This window comes from Girardinichthys multiradiatus, chromosome 13, assembly GCF_021462225.1.
Source record: "Girardinichthys multiradiatus isolate DD_20200921_A chromosome 13, DD_fGirMul_XY1, whole genome shotgun sequence".
Classification (NCBI taxonomy): Eukaryota; Metazoa; Chordata; class Actinopteri; order Cyprinodontiformes; family Goodeidae; genus Girardinichthys; species Girardinichthys multiradiatus.
In genome coordinates, this window is record NC_061806.1 from 8,663,941 (window position 1) to 8,686,270 (window position 22,330).

The window sequence follows — 22,330 nt, forward strand, 5'->3', positions numbered from 1 at the left end:
CAGGGTGATAGAGGCACAATAGGGTTAACAGGTTCTCCTGGACAAAAGGGAGAGAAGGTGTGGACCTGGAGAAATGGAGGCATTTTTATTTTTCGCTCCAAGGCTTAAAAAGTCATGAGCTGGTAATAATTACAAATTTCCATTTTTTTTTACAGGGTAGTGGTGGTGTGCCTGGTATTGATGGTCTAACTGGTGACAAAGGGGATAAAGTAAGATGGACACTGTTTAAATGCTGGTTTAAAGTACAATGCTATGGAAAATGACAAATGTCCAAATGTGTATTTGATTTTTGTATTTAGGGTGAAGCAGGCAGGCTTGGTGCTGCAGGGCTACCAGGTCCAGGTGGACAGAAGGTCAGAAGAAATACAGGTCCTTCTCAAAATATTAGCATATTGTGATAAAGTTCATTATTTTCCATAATGTCATGATGAAAATTTAACATTCATATATTTTAGATTCATTGCACACTAACTGAAATATTTCAGGTCTTTTATTGTCTTAATACGGATGATTTTGGCATACAGCTCATGAAAACCCAAAATTCCTATCTCACAAAATTAGCATATTTCATCCGACCAATAAAAGAAAAGTGTTTTTAATACAAAAAACGTCAACCTTCAAATAATCACGTACAGTTGTGCACTCAATACTTGGTCGGGAATCCTTTTGCAGAAATGACTGCTTCAATGCGGCATGGCATGGAGGCAATCAGCCTGTGGCACTGCTGAGGTCTTATGGAGGCCCAGGATGCTTCGATAGCGGCCTTTAGCTCATCCAGAGTGTTGGGTCTTGAGTCTCTCAGCGTTCTCTTCACAATATCCCACAGATTCTCTATGGGGTTCAGGTCAGGAGAGTTGACAGGCCAATTGAGCACAGTGATACCATGGTCAGTAAACCATTTACCAGTGGTTTTGGCACTGTGAGCAGGTTGCCAGGTCGTGCTGAAAAATGAAATCTTCATCTCCATAAAGCTTTTCAGCAGATGGAAGCATGAAGTGCTCCAAAATCTCCTGATAGCTAGCTGCATTGACCCTGCCCTTGATAAAACACAGTGGACCAACACCAGCAGCTGACACGGCACCCCAGACCATCACTGACTGTGGGTACTTGACACTGGACTTCTGGCATTTTGGCATTTCCTTCTCCCCAGTTTTCCTCCAGACTGTGGCACCTTGATTTCCGAATGACATGCAGAATTTGCTTTCATCCGAAAAAAGTACTTTGGACCACTGAGCAACAGTCCAGTGCTGCTTCTCTGTAGCCCAGGTCAGGCGCTTCTGCCGCTGTTTCTGGTTCAAAAGTGGCTTGACCTGGGGAATGCGGCACCTGTAGCCCATTTCCTGCACACGCGTGTGCACGGTGGCTCTGGATGTTTCCACTCCAGACTCAGTCCACTGCTTCCGCAGGTCCCCCAAGGTCTGGGATCGGCCCTTCTCCACAATCTTCCTCAGGGTCTGGTCACCTCTTCTCGTTGTGCAGCATTTTCTGATACACTTTTTCCTTCCCACAGTCTTCCCACTGAGGTGCCTTGATACAGCACTCTGGGAACAGCCTATTCGTTCAGAAATTTCTTTCTGTGTCTTACCCTCTTGCTTGAGGGTGTCAATAGTGGCCTTCTGGACAGCAGTCAGGTCGGCAGTCTTACCCATGATTGGGGTTTTGAGTGATGAACCAGCCTGGGAGTTTTAAAGGCCTCAGGAATCTATTGCAGGTGGGTAGAGTTAACCCTTTTAATGATATGCTAATTTTGTGAGATAGGAATTTTGGGTTTTCATGAGGTGTATGCCAAAATCATCCGTATTAAGACAACAAAAGACCTGAAATATTTCAGTTAGTGTGCCATGAATCTAAAATATATGAATGTTAAATTTTCATCATTACATTATGGAAAATAATGAACTTTATCACAATATGCTAATATTTTGAGAAGGACCTGTATATACAATCATATCTTAATTTTGGGGATTTTTGTTTATTATTGGCTGAAACATAAAATTTGCAACTTCCTTTAATATACGTCATCCGTAATGGAAATGCTTCAGCAGTGAAATTCTCTTTCTTGTGAAAAGTAGTATGAATTATTATGCAGGCTGAGAAGGCTTCCCGTAACTTTTCATATCACTGTACTCATAGTCATTGAAGCTTCTTACATTTTGACATTTTCAACCACAAACTGCAATTTACTGTATTTTATTAAGACCAACAGAAAGAAGTGGCAGCGTCATGCTGTTAGGATGCTTTTCTTCAGCAGGGACAAAAGACGATTGCAGCAAAGTACAGGCAATCCAAGTGGGAAATATGTTGGAGACTGCAAATAACATTAGATTGGGATGGAGGTCCATCTGTAACGAGAAGCAGAGACACAAAAAAATGGTTTGGATGAAAGCAAATCTATGTGTTAGAATAGTCTAGTTAAAGTCCAGGCCTAAATCCAACTGAGAATCTTAGGTAAGACTTAAAACCTGCTATTTACTGAAGCTTACCATACAATCTGAATGAGTTTGAGCTGTTTTGCAAAGAAGTATGGGCATTAATGTCACTGTCTAGATTTCCAAAGCTGGTAGGGGCATCCTCCAAAAGACCTGCAATTTTACTTTTACTTTTACTTTTTTGTTAAGAATCACAACTGCAAATAGATTTAACTTTGGGGCTGTAGTGTGACAAAGGGGTATGAATACTTTTGCAAGGCACTGTAGACCAGCAAGGAGAAGCTTAAAGATTACCAGAAGTAAAATAAAAAGTTTATTTTAAGCCAATTATAAAAGAATTTGCTATAAACGTCACTTTCAAAGATATTGCTTCATCTTCTTTCTGTGCAACTCTCTTTCACACTGATAGTTGTCTTGGTCCAGTACTCTGAGCACATTCAGACAGACAATACAGGCTCTGTTTCACTGTGAATGGCATTGTAAAGGTACTGTATTGGCATAATAATATTAATGGCTTAATATGTTTTTGTAAGCCATGCACACAAAATAGGCTGTGATTTTTTTAAATTGACAGCACTAACCTTACTATGGATGTGACATAACATTCAAGGCAGTAGACCTGCAACAAGTATCAACTGTTTGATTTTGTCAGGGACGCTCATGTCGATTATTTTAAAATGCCCCAATCTAAGATTACATATGATTACATACATCTATAGTTAGCAATATCTTATCTGTAGTAGATAACTCCCATTTTGTATAAATCCCAAGAAAAACTGATTAGAATACCTTCATAATGTCTGGGTTAACAAGACAGCTATTCAGGTCAGCACAGGCTAAAGAAGGACCATACCATCTCAAACCGATTCAAGTCTAAAAATTTTCATATATTTGCTACTTTTAAACCCTTAAAGTCTGGTTAGGTCTGTTTATTTTTTAGGCACTAGTGGGGGTTATAGGGGGTTAAATTAAAAAATAAATAATTTTTCCTTAAACTGCCAAAATGTTTTTTCACTGCATTGGTTTGGTAGCAGAAAGTTACTCTCCACAGACGGGTTGTACAGGTTGGACATTTTCTTTATGGTGATGTTATTGCACCTCAGACCAATATGATTCCTCAGTGCCAATAACATCAGGCTATGTAAAAATAACTGTGTAATGTTAATAGGATTGTGGTTTAAATGTTGATGGAACAGTGTATGAAATACAGGGTGGGCCATTTATATGGATACACCTTAATAAAATTGGAATGGTTGGTCATATTAACTTCCTCTTTGTGGCACATTAGTATATGTGAAGGGGGGAAACTTTTCAAGATGGGTGGTGGCCATGGCGGCCATTTTGAAGTCGAACATTTTGAATCCAACTTTTGTTTTTTCAATAGGAAGAGGGTCATGTGACACATCAAACTTATTGGGAATTTCACAAGAAAAAACAATGGTGTGCTTGGTTTTAACATTACTGTATTCTTTCATGAGTTATTTACAAGTTTCTGACCACTTATAAAATGTGTTCAATGTGCTGCCCATTGTGTTGGATTGTCAATGCAACCCTCTTCTCCCACTCTTCACACACTGACAGCAACACCGCAGGAGAAATGCTAGCACAGGCTTCCAGTATCCGTAGTCTCAGGTGCTGCACATCTCGTATCTTCACAGCATAGACAATTGCCTTCAGATGACTCCAAAGATAAAACTCTAATGGGTTCAGATCAGGAGACCTTGGGGGCCATTCAACTGGCCCACGAAGACCAATCCACTTTCCAGGAAACTGTTCATCTAGGAATGCTCGGACCTGACACCCATAATGTGGTGGTGCACCATCTTGCTGGAAAAACTTAGGGAACATGCCAGCTTCAGTGCATAAAGAAGGAAACACATCATCATGTAGCAATTTCGCATATCCAGTGGCCTTGAGGTTTCCATTAATGAAGAATGGCCCCACTATCTTTGTTAACCTCGGCGACATGTCAGTGGCTGTAAACAAAGAGAAACTTGTAAATAACCCATGAAAGAATAAAGTTATGTTAAAACCAAGCACACCATTGTTTTTATTGTGAAATTCCCAATAGAGTTGATGTGTCACATGACCTTCTTCCTATTGAAAAAACAAAAGTTGGATTCAAAATGGCCACCATGCCACCACCCATCTTGAAAAGTTTCCCCCTTCACATATACTAATGTGCCACAAACAGGAAGTTAATGTGACCAACCATTCCCATTTTATTAAGGTGTATCCATATAAATGGCCGACTCTGTAGATAATTTTAAGATGATAGAAATCCAATGCTAGTTTCAGCCACTGGGAAAATCTAATGTTTTTAAACAGAAAAACAGAAAAATCAACACAACCCTTTTAATGTCCCACACTGAGAGGGTTTTCAGTTTCCTCTGTAAGATTTTAGTGGACCACAGCCATTAGTGTTAGGACACAGTGTGCAATATAAAGGGTGTGCCAGCCCCTATAGTGGTCAGTTGCAATAGGGACTCTCAGCATACTTCAGTTGGTCAACAGTACACAGCAGAGTAAACTGCAATGACACGGTAAGTTAATATCTACAGCAGACATAATTGTTGTTCATTTCATGTTATTCAGGGAATCCAAGGAGATATAGGAATTCCAGGTGCTCCTGGACCAAAGGGTGTCATTGTAAGTAATGTGCTTCAGTATCATCTGTTAAAATCAAATATAATCAATGTTACTTTGTAACTGAAACCATTTAACATGTTTTTTTCCAGGGTGATTCTGGTGTGAAAGGAGAAAAAGGAACTCCGGGAGCCGGTGTAAGTTAACCGTAAATCTACAAACTTTTTTAATCAGAACTTTCACTCCCCTAATACATTACTGTGTCCAAGGGATACCAGAGAGATACTTACTTTCACAGTCCTGTTATTCCCAGCACATCTTCATATTAAAACCATGATTCTAGATTTTACCTCTACTAAACTCTAAATCCTGATAAGAGACGAAACTTCTGAGAAGGTGAGATCATTTTTTCTCAGAGAACCTGAGAACTCAGGGGTGTAATTGTGCAAACAGATGTAGCTCACTTGATTCACTCTCCATGCTTCTTGTCTAGAATACTGCGGGGGCGTTTGGAGCTTGGCTGTTCTCTGAAGTTTTCCATGAGACGTTAAAAACATTCTGTATGTTGCTGTTGTTGGAATATTAGATTGCATTTCAGGTTGATAGTAAAAGATTCCCCTTAAAGGTCCTTAGGTATGCTATTTTTGTCTGTCCAAATGTCCTTTTTTTAATAATTGAACAAAAGGAATTAATCCAATTCATAAGTATCAGTTCTATAAATTGCTAAGAGGTCAGTTTGGACTTTAATTTCAAATCTTAGTCAGTGGTATTATGAAACAGAAAACTCAGTATTACAACACTGATTACTTTGCCATATTGCATGATGCTGATCAACAGGTTTAAGAAGCCTATAGTTTGAGAGTCCTGCCGTTGCCAGGTTAAAAGCTGTATATCAGCCAGTCAGTCAGTAACTGAGCAATTTCCTGTAGCTGAAAAGTACTGGAAAAGTGCTTTCCTCTGTATAGTGATAAATGAAACAAGTGGTTTTGAGCAGACACATGCAGCTGATGTTTAAAACTAAGGCACAAGTTTTTGGTTAAATAGCTATAACCACTATGTAAATATATGTTAATTAGTAGGCCTGACACACTGTAGACACTGTGTTGATTGGTTGGCCACACTTATTGGTTTAGATAAATGACTTCCACTTTGTTCCTGGAAACTGACATTATTTATTTATATGAAATTAACCTAACCTTGTTTCAAGTTCACTTCCCATAAAAAGCTAGCAGGCACTTGGATCTTGTAAAGCTTATTCCTCCGCCCTGTTTTTCCAACTCCATGCTTCAGATTGCACATTATGTCAGATTCATGACCCTGCAAATGGTAATTTTTTTTTCCAGAGCTGCACTGATCGGAGGTTTATTATTATTTTTCTCTGCTGAAAAGAAGTGCCATTTTAGAGGCTTAAACATACATGAAAACTCATTATTATTGATCGAACTCCTACAGATTTTGACCGATTGGCTTGAAATTTGGTAAGTTTGGTCAGAAGGGATGGGGGATCTAAAGTTATCAAAATTGTGAGTTTTTGAGCATGTTAAAGGGGCGGGGCCAGGCCTTAAAGATTAATGACTTGCCAAAAAAAAAAATTTTATAGCTTCTACAATGAAAGTCACAGAGACATGAAACCTTCTAGTATTGATCCACATCTGGCCCTGAACAATATTCATTGCTTAAATCCCGGCATCATCTAAGCCCCGCCCCCTGAGAACAGGAAGTGTCATGTTTTACTGTACTGTCCATATTTGACCCTCGTCACCTAATCAACACGAAACTGTCCCCGGTGACATATACCAAGATGATCTAAGTTGGTCTCCAGTACTAAGACATTTGGCTGGAGGGTGTGGTCATGGCGGCGTGTCAAAATCCGACGTCACTCCATGGCCTTACATTTGCTTCTGATTTCCACATTTTCCAGCCAATTGGCACAAAATTTCATAGGACTGATATTAGTCCAGCCCACTAATGATAACCAGTGAAATAATTGGTGGGCGTGGACTAATTGCTCCACAGGGCTCTCTATTAGCAACCAGCCCCAAGGCATGCTTTGTCCGATGCTTATGAAATTTGGTACACATATGTAACTCCTCGGGACCTTCAAAAAAGTCTCTTGGATCTATTGTCCAAACCACACAGGAAGTCAGCCATTTTGGATCAAACCTGCCATTTTCTCTCATTTACACACGTTTAATCTAAGCCAACTGCTCCTACAGCTTTTGACTTCAAAATCACACAATATACTCTCAAGGCATTAGGGATCAAACGTTATCAAAAGCTTTTTGCTACATGAAAGCATGTGGGCGTGGCCAAGCCTTCTATGAATATGACATCTCGACATAAAAAACAAATCTATTATAGTTCCAACAAGGAAAATCACAGAGACATGAAACCTAACGGGATTGATCCATATGAGGCCCTGAACAATATTCAATGGTCAAATGGTGACATCATCAAAGCACCACCCCCTGAGAACAGGAAGTGTAATGTTTCACTTAGTGTGGTCCATATTTCATCCCCTTCACCTAATCAACATGAAACTGTCCCCAGTGACAGAAAACATAATGTTCTAAGTTGATCATTAGCACTGATTGGTTTGGCTGGAGGGTATGGCCGTGGCGGCGTGGCAAAGTCTGACGTCACGCCATGGCCTTACGTTTGGCTTTACATTACACATGCATGGTCCAATTTACTTCAAACTGAATATGGTTGATCTTTGTCAACCCCCAAACAGCTCTATTGGATTACATTGAAATTTGGATCAACAGCGCCCTCTAGGAAATTTCAAGTGCTCTATCTTCCCCATACATCATCGGATCGACTTCAAATGTAGTACACATCCTCATGAATCAAAGCTGAACATGTTGGCACAATTGATGATATCATTTTAGCCCCGCCACTAACAAACATGTGAGTGCAGCTTCCATCTGGAAGGTCCGAATTACTCCAAACTGAATATGGCTGCTCTTTGTCAACCTCTAAAAAGCTGTATTGGATTACACGGGAATTTGGATCAAAGGCGCCACCTAGGACACTTTAAGTGCTCTATCTCCCTCATACATCTCAGGAAACACACCAAATTTGGTATGCATCATTGTGGATCAATGCTGAACATGTTGACACATTCAATTAATGACGTCATTTTAGCCCCGCCCACCAACAAAAAAGTCAGTGAAGCTTCCATCGGGAACATTGTATTTCGGCCAAATTTTAGATGCTTCTCGCCAGAGCAGAACTTGGCATGACCGAGGATCATATAAAAGGTTGTTCACGGTGCTGCCTAGTGGTGATGAGCGGACGAGAGTGGCGGGTGTGTCGATAGTGTGACGGCGGCGGTGCCAGTCTACCGTGGTCACTGCACAGGCCGAGCGGCGCTGAGCTGCGAGGGCAGTCCAATGCTGCTTGTAGCTTTAATTTTTTCTTTGTAATGCATTGACTTGCTCATATAAATTTTATTTCTCTTTAATATAAGAAGACATACAAAATGCACTAAAAATACTTCTGTCCTATTCTGCAATGAGGAGTCATTATTTTTTAGATCAGGACCAGATGTACCTCACCTCTCTAAGTGAGAAAGCAGATGCTGTAAAATGATTTTACAGCTAGTATTACTAAAACATCAGTTTATGTTGTAAAATATTGTAAATCCTTACCAAAACTTAGAATTCCAATAACCTGCCAAGTTAAAAAGACCAAAAAAAAAAATAACAGAGCAACTTTGCTGCACTCTATTCAGCCTTTGCGTTATCTGTTAAAAGTTATGCTCTTTCTCACTTTCTTGCAGCCTCACTGACCTGCAGACATGTCTCGAGATGTTGTAGAAAATACAGTTTCCTAGAAATAGCATCTTGCATCTTCTTGCCTCCTCTGACTTATTCCGCTTCGATTTGTTTAATCGTAGTTGCTGAAAATAATGTTGGATCTTCTTTTGCTATTTTTAAAAAGATAAAACAAATGATTAACTCTTCTCTTCTGCCTGCAGTTATAAACATTTTACACAAACCATGTTGACATTTTAGGGTCTACCAGGCGTGGACGGATTACCAGGAAAATCTGGACTTCCTGGAAAAGATGTGAGTTTAATTATATGATTTAGGCCTTGCGTTAACAAGTGAACAAATTTTGATTTTCTGACTTTTGTTTTTGTCCACCAGGGTTTGAGAGGACTGGCTGGAGCACCTGGGCCAAATGGAATCAAAGGCAACAAGGTTTGCCCACCTTCCTGCTGTTCTGAATGCCAAACATCCCATTCATGACAATAAAGAATGCATAGAGAATATTGGCATGAGCATAATGTCAACAAGTTGTGGCGATATAATTAATTGAAATTGGATGTCCTCCAAGACTTCCCAAGCTACAGTCTGCTTTCACCAGACATTCCTCAGTCTTCTCGGTGCACCATTACAGTTGTACCACTCATTTGTCTGAAAAAATAAAAGGCGGAGTTCATTTGTCTGTCTGTAATTACTGACTTTGATGATTCTTCCAGTGATTCACACAAGCTTGCAATACCACACCCATACAGCATGTACACAAAAATGAGAGAACGCATAGACAGTTCTGCCAAGGTCCTTCACCCACCAGTTTTACTTTGCTTTAACCTACAATAAGTATACAGTTAGCATGACTTATTTCATGAAGTATGGTATGAGCTGTGTTATTACCATATTGCCTCATGGCTTTCTCTTTGAGGGTCTTTGATGTTGTTTGTTCTTGTTATGTGAACTCCACTACAGGGAGAAAGAGGCCCTCCTGGATTACCTGGGGATATGGTAAGTACCAATATAACCCCCCCCCCCCACACACACACGCATTTTTAATGATTTTTAAAGTACAGTCTGTAACTATGATTATCATTCAGGCTATTAAAACTCTGAGAGTGTCTGAGTTATTGCTTAAAGGAATATTTCAGGTTTTCTTAATTTGGGGTTTTGTTCAGTATGTCTGAGCAGTCAGCGTTTTACCAACATTACAATTTATCTCAGGAGAATCAGGGAGGGATTCTAGTAGCAATCAAAGGAAAATGTTTATAATATATATGTATTTTTTAACCAGAAGACTGAAATTATTGCCACCAATTACAGCAATGCACCTCATTAAGGTTGTCACACACTTTAACTTATCAGTGAACTCACCCTGCTAAGATTCCTTTTGAAGAGCAAAGGTTTGAACTGGTTTACATGAATTGAGTTACCAGTTGTTTTTTTTGTTTTTTTTTTTGCCAGCCATTAATTGAAAGTTACATTGTGATGATTTGTAATATTTTTTATTGCAGGTACAACAACAAGGCCTGTGGGGTGAACAGGTGAGTAACTATTTGCCTAGAAGCATATTTCAACAATTTAACTCAACAACAGAAAGATAGATTTAATCTTCATTATGTGGTATATTTGCCAACCACATATACTTCATTGTCTTTTCTAGCTGATTTGTATTCTCAATTATTATCAATAATTACAGATTGCATAATCATGTCACCACAAATAAACGTAATCTCTTTCTAGTGTCATGTTTTTGTTCATGTAAATCTGAGTATGGATATTATAAACCAAAGGTTTGGGAATTATTTTTTATCCCATTAGGTGTGAGAACTACAAAGATGATTATGTTTGAAGAGTTTTAAATTGGCTGCCAAAATTTCAAGCCAATTAAAACTAAGTCAAAAGAAGTGTATTTATAAATTACAGAAATAGATCACAAAAATCTATTTTGTGATCTATATATAAATCACAAAAACAAATTGGACTTTCTAGTGGAATATTTTTAAGAGTAAGGAGTGGTCTGCAATGTTTTCTTTTATTATTCTTTTAATCTTTGCTGCTACATCTTTTTGTGATTTGACAAATATAAATGATATATCCAAATCCCTGGCCTAGATTTTTTTTTAGGTGAACACAGATTTCCAAATGAGTTTTATGCACAACTTAAGGAACTTGATAGAACCAAATGTCTGGCAGTCAAGATCAGTGTTGGCTATCATCACAAACCCTAAGGTGGCTATTTTAAGATCTGGGATCAGAGTGTTAGCCCATACCACTCTATCAACTGATCCAATGCCCCTTCATTGGTTTGTGTATTTATAATTATATGTATAACTCATACTCCTATGTTGTACTTGTTTCAGGGAGAACCTGGACCTCCTGGGCCACCAGGGACAGATGGTCGCCCAGGACCTCCTGTAAGAATTCTAGTACTACTTTTTAGCTTCTGACATGTGATATCAAGGAAGAAAAAGACTGTTTTGTTCCCGGTCAGGCTGTAAGCATTATGACTGACCATTTGTTTCTCAGGGTCCTGCTGGTCCACAAGGTCTGCCTGGTGAGCATGGGGAGCCTGGCCAAAGTGTAAGTCATTTACACAGAATTTGAATGTGGCTGATCTGGTAGATGGGGAAACTAACAGAATACGTTACTTGCAATAAGTTACTTGCAGATGCATGCAGAAATCCTTTACGAATTGAGGTATCTGTATCTCAAGATATCTATTGTTTAATAGAGAAAGGGATCAGCGGGGCTGACCTTTAGATTTGCATGTAAATCCACAGTTTAGACTTGATAACAGACATAACTTTAAAGAAATATCAATGGACAGCACTCTAGTTCCTAGGTAACTTATGAAATGACTATAAAACAATTACTACAAGCACATGATTTAATTCACATCTAAAAACCCTTTTTATTTGTAAACAAGCATAAACAAGGAATGGAATATTTGGAACATTACGTCCTGTAATGTATCTGCGTTAAGTGTATCCAGTTAGATATACCAGATTATATTGATATGAATGGTGTAAAATCTATGTAGTGCAACTGTATAAGGACTGAGTGAGTTACTGTTTACACCTGCCTGTTTTTTTCCCCCATGCTTAATGACAGCCTGACCATCTTGGGCTGAACGTTCAGTGTTCTATACACAATCTAGGGGTATCCTGAACTGGTTAAATACATATTAGCTGTGTTTATTAAATAAAAGGTCAGCTTGCTATGGTGTGGGAATATTTATCTATGCAAACTGTGTGTAACAAATAATGTCATTATATTATCACTATGTAACTTTTGATGTAGTGGCGCTTACAGGTGTGTGTGTATACAGGTCCTTCTCAAAATATTAGCATATTGTGATAAAGTTAATTATTTTCCATAATGTAATGATGAAAATTTAACATTCATACATTTTAGATTCATTGCACACTAACTGAAATATTTCAGGTCTTTTATTGTCTTAATACGGATGATTTTGGCATACAGCTCATGAAAACCCAAAATTCCTATCTCACAAAATTAGCATATCATTAAAAGGGTCTCTAAACGAGCTATAAACCTAATCATCTGAATCAACGAGTTAACTCTAAACACCTGCAAAAGATTCCTGAGGCCTTTAAAACTCCCAGCCTGGTTCATCACTCAAAACCCCGATCATGGGTAAGACTGCCGACCTGACTGCTGTCCAGAAGGCCACTATTGACACCCTCAAGCAAGAGGGTAAGACACAGAAAGACATTTCTGAACAAATAGGCTGTTCCCAGAGTGCTGTATCAAGGCACCTCAGTGGGAAGTCTGTGGGAAGGAAAAAGTGTGGCAGAAAACGCTGCACAACGAGAAGAGGTGACCGGACCCTGAGGAAGATTGTGGAGAAGGGCCGATTCCAGATCTTTGGGGACCTGCGGAAGCAGTGGACTGAGTCTGGAGTAGAAACATCCAGAGCCACCGTGCACAGACGTGTGCAGGAAATGGGCTACAGGTGCCGCATTCCCCAGGTCAAGCCACTTTTGAACCAGAAACAGTGGCAGAAGCGCCTGACCTGGGCTACAGAGAAGCAGCACTGGACTGTTGCTCAGTGGTCCAAAGTACTTTTTTCGGATGAAAGCAAATTCTGCATGTCATTCGGAAATCAAGGTGCCAGAGTCTGGAGGAAGACTGGGGAGAAGGAAATGCCAAAATGCCAGAAGTCCAGTGTCAAGTACCCACAGTCAGTGATGGTCTGGGGTGCCGTGTCAGCTGCTGGTGTTGGTCCACTGTGTTTTATCAAGGGCAGGGTCAATGCAGCTAGCTATCAGGAGATTTTGGAGCACTTCATGCTTCCATCTGCTGAAAAGCTTTATGGAGATGAAGATTTCATTTTTCAGCACGTCCTGGCACCTGATCACAGTGCCAAAACCACTGGTAAATGGTTTACTGACCATGGTATCACTGTGCTCAATTGGCCTGTCAACTCTCCTGACCTGAACCCCATAGAGAATCTGTGGGATATTGTGAAGAGAACGTTGAGAAACTCAAGACCCAACACTCTGGATGAGCTAAAGGCCGCTATCGAAGCATCCTGGGCCTCCATAAGACCTCAGCTGTGCCACAGGCTGATTGCCTCCATGCCACGCCGCATTGAAGCAGTCATTTCTGCCAAAGGAATCCCGACCAAGTATTGAGTGCATAACTGTGCACGATCATTTGAAGGTTGACGTTTTTTGTATTAAAAACACTTATTTATTGGGCGGATAAAATATGCTAATTTTGTGAGATAGGAATTTTGGGTTTTCATGAGCTGTATGCCAAAATCATCTGTATTAAGACAATAAAAGACCTGAAATATTTCAGTTAGTGTGCAATGAATCTAAAATATATGAATGTTAAATTTTCATCATGACATTATGGAAAATAATGAACTTTATCACAATATGCTAATATTTTGAGAAGGACCTGTATATATTAGGGAGTGTAACGGTACATGAGTACTGGAACTTTTTGACACAACCCTTTTGCTTTGGTACGAAGGTGTACCAAACAAATACAGCGTTGTTTTAAAGCTGAACAAATGCAGAAAGTTCATATGCAGAACTAAAAGCACCAAGCTACAATGCATTGTGCAACTTTAAAAAGTGGCACAACCCAGCTATCAATAATGTCTGTTATTTAAGGAAAATTAAGGTTCCTTATTCTTTATATTTAAAGCTAGAAATAGACAGAACATCCGAACCAAAGGATTGTCAGCATTTTTAAAACTTAACTTAATTACTCACCTAAAACAACTTCAAGTCAAATATGAACACCATTGGTACTGGAGAAAACTAAGCAAAGGTCCAAATCCTGCTGCCCTGTAGTAGCATTTATTCAGCCTAAAATGCGGCAAGGCACCAGACATGTGAGCAGGACTCCCTCTGAGGACAGGGGATATCCCAACAGCTAAACCTTTAAGATGCATTCAGGGAAATTTTGTACACTGAATTGTATATATATTAAAACAACTCAAAAGTGATGTAGAATGTTTTTATTCTCAAATGTCAGGGCAGTCTTATCAAAAAATCATAAATAAAAACAATTACCATTTTCAGGTGGTTTTACTGTATAATTATTGATTGAAAATAATCAAACCAATTCTCCACTAAAGATTTGTTTAATAGCCACTCTTTGAAATTGCAAAACATAAAATCAATCAAATGAGTTAAAAAAATTATTTGTTCACTTCTTAAGTAAAAATGAAAACCTTGGACGAACTTGTCCAGGATTTATTTTGGTCTAACAGACCATTAGGCTTTTCCTGATCCATCTTTGAAAGAATAATTGACACAAAGGGCTTCAGTCCAAGGACTAAAAGGACCTTTCAGACTGTTGTCAGAAATATGGTAAATAGCCAAGCCCTGTGATGGCATGAAGTGTTATCTGTACTGTTAACAAAGGTCATTTAAACTTCTGTGAGAAGAAAAAGGCCACAGATCCTAAGTCAACACCACTTTCTGTCCGCTTTACAAAAAATTAACCAGCAATGACCGTGTACTATTTCACTGATGTATTTGCAGGAAGAATGGGACAACTGAAAGTTGCATTGCTTCTTATTCCCAATAGAATATCCACCATTGGCTTTCTCCAGTCTTTTAGCATGTCAATCACTGACAACAATTAAAGCTAATTTTAGTTCTGCAGAATATAAAATAAATTTGAAAAAACAATTTTGTGCTCTTTGCATACCTGAATCTGTAAATAAACCAGAAAAATTATCACTTCAAACAAAAATAGATTATCATAAATTTGAGGAAAAACTTACTGATAAAATTTTATGTCTAAAGGGTCTGCAAGTGAACTTTTAGTTGTGGGGTATATAGACATAAGAAACCAGATATGTATTTTAGAAGAGAAGAGAAGAGAAGAGAAGAGAAGAGAAGAGAAGAGAAGAGAAGAGAAGAGAAGAGAAGAGAAGAGAAGAGAAGAGAAGAATAGAAGAAAAATGATCTTTATTGTCCTACAGTGGGGAAATTAAGGTGTATCAGCAGCAAAGTTAAATTTCAATGGAAGCATGTAGATATAAAGGTAAAAAATATATAAAAAGCAAAGAATAAGTAATTATTCTTAACTGTACAGTAAGTGAAAAAATACAGAAAAGGTACTGTAAAGTTATAAAAAATAACATATCCAGATTAAATGAAATGCGTAACTGTGTAGGGTTATTTTGGAAATGTACAACATGCACACGTATAATTTTGCATAAAAATGTTTGCTTCTTCAAGCTTCTCAAGCTTGTTAAGATTATTTAGAAATAGGTATTGAAACAACCGTGGTGTTTTATTTATTTTTCTTTTGTTATATTGGAGGCCGTTTAGTGAATGAAAACATTTCATATATGTTGCTGTCTCTAGTAATGTTTGGTCCTTTTTTCCATTAGTTCATACTCAGTGTTCGGTATGTCTCTCCTTGCTTTTTAGGCTTTTCCATTAGTAACGGTTACATGGAGACGCTACTATATTTAATATCTGGTTGGATGCATTTCCAACCAGTATTGCTGAAGATGCGATGTCACAAGGCTGTTGGTCACTGATTGGGTAGGGGGTGACGTCACTGGTCACAACGTACATATTATAATTACTAATATCTTAAACCGTTAAATCATTGGCTTATTGTGAATATGACACATATAGCAAGCTAGCATTAGGTAGTCTTAGCTTACCCTCAAACGTCTTTTAGCTTTTACCACTCAATGGCTTCCTGCTGTCTCCTTTACTTCTCTAAAGTGCCTTGTCTTGCTTATTTCAATCTAAGTATGACTACAGCCATACACTGAGCAGCAGGTCCTCCATTGTTGTGTTTGTGTTTCTACAAATCCCATCACTTTACTTTATCGGACTGTGGGGCCGTCTTCCTATTGCCGATCCAGCCCACATTGAGATGATACTCAATTGTAATGAAAAGCTAAGCAAACTGTGTAGAGCCTACCTGACCCAAAATGAACTGCGCTGAGTAGGTGCTAATGGAAAAGGAGCATTAGTTGGATGTTCTAAAATGCTTAATTTGAAAAACTCTTAAGGTGAAAAACCTCAGAAATTGTTGATGTCACAAAACAGCCCCAATAATTAGCATAATTGAACATTTATAAGCCTACAGCTTAACATGTTAAAAACATCAATCATTGATCACTGTGTATAAAACAGTATTCCAGTGGTCTTTTGTTCAGCACATTAAGGTTTATTAACTGTTTTCTTAATGCTGAATTGACCAAACTTTTATTGTGAAATAATATTTTCCATGGATCAATACTAATCAATGGATTTGGATTTTGGCCAAGTGATAAAAAAAGTTCTTAAAAAAATGTGTTGATTATCAACATTCAACCACAATGAGCTTTTTTACATTAGGTGTTTTAAAATGTTTCTCTTTAGATTTCGCAGCAAAGTTAATCTTGTCAAAATTGAGTTGTTCTCATCTTGGCTGCTGCCACATATATTGGTAGCAAACATTTTTTAGACCCATCCCTGTCAGGCATGACTTGTGATAACCTCAGTACGAATTTATTTCCTAATGCTCTTTAAATCTCCTTTAAGGCTGAAAAAAACCCATATTATTTAGAACATCTACTTCAAACAGATTTTGACATCTTCTTATATAGACAACATGAGTTTAGACTACGAAATATGTATGTGAAAAAATAAAACAATAAAATAATAATTATGTATATGTGTGAAAACTATTACATAATATAAAACATTAGCATTAAAATGTGTCCACATATTTTACATTTTTTCTCATTTTCAGTTTAATAAAACTTAACTCTTTTCTATCAATAATCCTTGATACACTTTTTGGTCCTTAATCTATACAATTGCTTTTACGCTTTTGTGTACTTTTAGCAGATAAGCAGAATTTCTATGGGGTTTAAATCTGAAATCAAACCAATGAATATTAGCTTTAGCTGTGTTTTGTTATTCTTTTCCTCTGTGTCTGGATCTCGTTGGTTAGTTAGACTAAAGAGGAAACAAAGAAACAATTTTCAGTTAAAGGAAGAAATTAATCAGATAATTTACAAGTATTTATTTATCTATTTATTTATTTAATATAACCTTGGAGAGCAACAATTAACATTTGCAGTGTTGCAACATTCATCAACAGATTGGCCCTTGAAAATGTTAGGAAGGATTTTAATTTTCCAATATCACTCATCAGGTTTGGTCTTTTCATGATAGATTAACTATGTCAGAAAATGGGGGAGAACTAGGACACTTCACCCAGAAAATCACAGCTCTACAGGTCCTTCTCAAAATATTAGCATATTGTGATAAAGTTCATTATTTTCCATAATGTCATGATGAAAATTTAACATTCATATATTTTAGATTCATGGCACACTAACTGAAATATTTCAGGTCTTTTATTGTCTTAATACGGATAATTTTGGCATACAGCTCATGAAAACCCAAAATTCCTATCTCACAAAATTAGCATATTTCATCCGACCAATAAAATAAAAGTGTTTTTAATACAAAAAACGTCAACCTTCAAATAATCATGTACTGTTATGCACTCAATACTTGGTCGGGAATCCTTTTGCAGAAATGACTGCTTCAATGCGGCATGGCATGGAGGCAATTAGCCTGTGGCACTGCTGAGGTCTTATGGAGGCCCAGGATGCTTCGATAGCGGCCTTTAGCTCATCCAGAGTGTTGGGTCTTGAGTCTCTCAACGTTCTCTTCACAATATCCCACAGATTCTCTATGGGGTTCAGGTCAGGAGAGTTGGCAGGCCAATTGAGCACAGTGATACCATGGTCAGTAAACCATTTACCAGTGGTTTTGGCACTGTGAGCAGGTGCCAGGTCGTGCTGAAAAATGAAATCTTCATCTCCATAAAGCTTTTCAGCAGATGGAAGCATGAAGTGCTCCAAAATCTCCTGTTAGCTAGCTGCATTGACCCTGCCCTTGATAAAACACAGTGGACCAACACCAGCAGCTGACAAGGCACCCCAGACCATCACTGACAGTGGGTACTTGACACTGGACGTCTGGCATTTTGGCATTTCCTTCTCCCCAGTCTTCCTCCAGACTGTGGCACCTTGATTTCCGAATGACATGCAGAATTTGCTTTCATCCGAAAAAAGTACTTTGGACCACTGAGCAACAGTCCAGTGCTGCTTCTCTGTAGCCCAGGTCAGGCGCTTCTGCCGCTGTTTCTGGTTCAAAAGTGGCTTGACCTGGGGAATGCGGCACCTGTAGCCCATTTCCTGCACACGCTTGTGCACGGTGGCTCTGGATGTTTCTACTCCAGACTCAGTCCACTGCTTCCGCAGGTCCCCCAAGGTCTGGGATCGGCCCTTCTCCACAATCTTCCTCAGGGTCTGGTCACCTCTACTCGTTGTGCAGCATTTTCTGATACACTTTTTCCTTCCCACAGACTTCCCACTGAGGTGCCTTGATACAGCACTCTGGGAACAGCCTATTCGTTCAGAAATTTCTTTCTGTGTCTTACCCTCTTGCTTGAGGGTGTCAATAGTGGCCTTCTGGACAGCAGTCAGGTCGGCAGTCTTACCCATGATTGGGGTTTTGAGTGATGAACCAGGCTGGGAGTTTTAAAGGCCTCAGGAATCTATTGCAGGTGTTTAGAGTTAACTCGTTGATTCAGATGATTAGGTTCATAGCTCGTTTAGAGACCCTTTTAATGATATGCTAATTTTGTGAGATAGGAATTTTGGGTTTTCATGAGCTGTATGCCAAAATCATCCGTATTAAGACAATAAAAGACCTGAAATATTTCAGTTAGTGTGCCATGAATCTAAAATATATGAATGTTAAATTTTCATCATGACATTATGGAAAATAATGAACTTTATCACAATATGCTAATATTTTGAGAAGGACCTGTATGTGGTCAAAGACTGGAGTTACTGGTGGTGAATATGAGCCTTATTAAATGATGATTTTTAATAATATTTTATTCATACAAATTATTGTTTTTCAGGGAAAGAAAGGTGAAAGTGGACTACCGGGAGTGGATGGCCTTCCTGGACCTCCAGTAGGAACAAACTTATTTTTATACCACACATTTCTTTCCTGCATGGTGGCGCAGTTGGTAGTACTATTGCCTTACAGCAAGAAGGTCCTGGGTTCGACCGGATACATCGGCTTCCTCCCACAGTCCAAAAACAGAACTGTTGGGTTACTTTGTTTCTCTAAATTGCCCTTAGGTGTGAATGAGTGTAAGGATGGTTGTTTGTCCTGTATATTTATGTGTTGCCCTGCAGTAGATTGGCGACATGCCCAGGGTGTACCCTGCCTCTCGCCTGTAGACTACTGGATTAGATGGACTAAGCGGTATCGAAGATGAATGAATGAATGAATGAATGAATATTTCCTTCCTTTTATAACAAATGTAAAAATAGCCCAACCTAAAAGACAGAACTTCAGATTACAGAGTATTCACAGTGGGCTTCTGCTAACACATCCATTTTGTATTTCTAAAATTGGTGTTGTTCAATAATCAGTGTGACTTTAATCCAAAATAAATTAAGTTCTTTCTTACATTTTTTTTTCATTTCAGCTAGACTGCTTAAACCGTGGACTCTAAACTTAGCGTTACACATTTGTGTCAGAGCTACTTCTACCATGGACATAACATAACATAGACAGACTAAAATAAAAGCTTCAAATTGTGCCAGGTATTATGCTAAATTTCCTTGCAGGTAGAAACACTGGCCAGGCTTAAGTTAGCTGAGAACTCTCCTACATGCCGCCCTCTAGTGGATTCTTGGTGCTACTTATATGCAACACCCATTTTTGGCTCACATTTCCTACTTATTAGTGCAGTCTTGATAAAAAGTAGTCCATCCTGTTTTTAAGTTCCAGGACCTTTTGTATAGGGACATGTTAAAGATGACAAAAGCACCAAACAGACTCCAGAGTGTCATTAACTAAACAAAAAACAGCCAAAATGGACAAGTTGTGTGTGAAAAGCTATATCTGTGGAGCTAAATTGAGGCCATAAAGTTTGTTCAAACGTAAAAATTTGAACCTGAAAAATAAAAGTTTGTTCAAAAGAAAAAAAATGTAAACCTCAAAAATAAAAGTTTGTTCAAACGAAAATAATTTTAACCTGAAAAAACAAAGTTTGTTCAAAAGAAAAAATGTAAACCTGAAAAATAAAAGTTTGTTTAAAAGAAAAAAAAAATTAAACCTGAAAAATAAGGGTTTGTGCAAAAGAAAAAAATTTGAACCTGAAAAATTATTTTAAACCTCCTCCAAATATATTTGAAAACTGGAAAAAAAGTTTTGCAACTGAAAAAAACAGATGTAAAACTGGAAGAAAAAAAAAGTTCAAAACTACTTTTCAGATTCAAGTTTTTTTTTCGAACTTGCAGATTTTTTATTCGGCTTCAAACTTCTGGCCCTGTTTTGGCGTGGGGGGCGGGGCCTCAGATCACGGGGCCTCAGAATCCTGACTGACAGCTCAAATCCCCCGTGGACCGCTGGTGTAGGCATATTCATTCAATATGTCAGATTTATTATTATTCCAGAATCTGGTAAAGGCCAGAAAAAAAAAAATAATTTACTGAAACATAAAAGCCAAGCACCTAGAGTGTACATTCTATTTCCAGTCCGTATCTGAAACATAGTTACATTTACATGTTACATTTGAATAGAAAATCAATTTGCATAAATTGTTTTTTATTATTTTATAAAAAAAAAAACACATTTAATGGTCAACATGAAGTAAGTACATGATGAAATAACAATTCATGCAATGATGTTTATTTTTAAAGGGTCCCCAGGGTCCGCCGGGTCCGCCAGGGGCACCAGGACCAATGGGACAACCTGTAAGTGATGATCTAAAATCAAGGCTTAACATTCTATTCTGACTCGCTAGATAAACTTACTCTTACAGACAAATCAACATGTGTAGGAAACAACTGATAGACAATGTAGAGCTCACTGACAGACCTCTGTGTTTTTGAAGGGTCTACCTGGTGAACTAGGATTTCCAGGCAAAGGAGGAGAGCCAGGAAAACCTGTGAGTCAGTTTGTAAACCTGAAAGAAGATGATTATTTTCTTTGCCTTTACTTAAGATTGTGTAAGTCTTGAAGTTTTTCGGTGTTTGTAATTTGTCCTCAAATCTAACTATTTATCCCATGATCTTTAAAGGGTGTTCCTGGTAAAGATGGTCTGGATGGTCTTGCTGGCATTGATGGGGCTATGGTCAGTATACGTATCAAAATTCAATCAAACATCAGGTGACAATTAAAAATGTTGTAGAAATAATATCTCTAAAGCTTGATATTTATAAGCTCCATTTTGTGATTCGTAAACAGTATTTTGCAGATCTGTGAGCTTAATGGCCAAGATGCTTGTGGAAACAAGAAACAAAACATTAAATGAGATGTTTAGGTGGGGGGAACCAAAGCACCAACATACAGAACTGTGAACATGCAATTGTCACCTTACAGATTTCTTTTGTTTCTTTCTTTTTTCTCATACTTACGTTTTTCAGACCATCAAACAAATTTTAAATACAGAGAGATAAAAATTGACTTGATTTGAAAAGCAGTTTTCAAATGATGCAAAGAGCTATACAAAAGATCTCAAAAACAAACACATCATGCCCCAATCTAAAGACATACAAGAACAGATGAGAAAATAAGTCACTGGCATCTATCAGTCTGGAAAGGGTTATACAGTAATTTCTAGGGCACTATGACTCCAGTGAACCATTATCCACAAATGGAGAAAACATGTGGTGATCCTGGGCAGGAGTCACCGGCCTACCAAAATTACTACCAGAGTTCTTAGCTTCTCATTCAGGAGCTCACAAAAAAACCTGGAACGACATCTGAAGTCCTGTAGGCCTCACTTTCCTCAGTTGAGGTCAGTTTACAGGGTTCAACAATTAAAAGCGATTCTCATACATTTACATAAAACCCATTGATGATCGTTAACACTTTCAGGAACATGTGAACTGATGAGACAAAGGTTTAACATTTTAGAAGATGTATGTTTTAAAGAAGAATGTCTGGCCATCAGTTTGTGACCTTAAACTCAAGCACACTTTGGTTGTGCATCAGGAAAATGATC

General features: G+C 38.2%; 1 protein-coding gene across 3 annotated transcripts in view; it reads left to right on the forward strand.

Moving 5' to 3' along the window:
- The window catches only part of col22a1 (collagen, type XXII, alpha 1), a 93,692-nt gene that overhangs the window by 33,888 nt on the left and 37,474 nt on the right, over positions 1 to 22,330 (forward strand). For 2 of the 3 annotated variants that reach the window (XM_047383515.1, XM_047383516.1), the window contains 15 exons: positions 4 to 57; positions 156 to 209; positions 300 to 353; positions 5,025 to 5,078; positions 5,168 to 5,212; positions 9,035 to 9,088; positions 9,170 to 9,223; positions 9,752 to 9,787; positions 10,291 to 10,320; positions 11,140 to 11,193; positions 11,306 to 11,359; positions 19,226 to 19,279; positions 21,024 to 21,077; positions 21,218 to 21,271; positions 21,404 to 21,457. In XM_047383515.1, coding sequence (XP_047239471.1) covers positions 4 to 57; positions 156 to 209; positions 300 to 353; positions 5,025 to 5,078; positions 5,168 to 5,212; positions 9,035 to 9,088; positions 9,170 to 9,223; positions 9,752 to 9,787; positions 10,291 to 10,320; positions 11,140 to 11,193; positions 11,306 to 11,359; positions 19,226 to 19,279; positions 21,024 to 21,077; positions 21,218 to 21,271; positions 21,404 to 21,457 — 759 coding nt within the window. The remainder of the gene's footprint in view (positions 1 to 3; positions 58 to 155; positions 210 to 299; positions 354 to 5,024; positions 5,079 to 5,167; positions 5,213 to 9,034; positions 9,089 to 9,169; positions 9,224 to 9,751; positions 9,788 to 10,290; positions 10,321 to 11,139; positions 11,194 to 11,305; positions 11,360 to 19,225; positions 19,280 to 21,023; positions 21,078 to 21,217; positions 21,272 to 21,403; positions 21,458 to 22,330) is intronic. The other variant, XM_047383517.1, reaches the window with a different exon arrangement.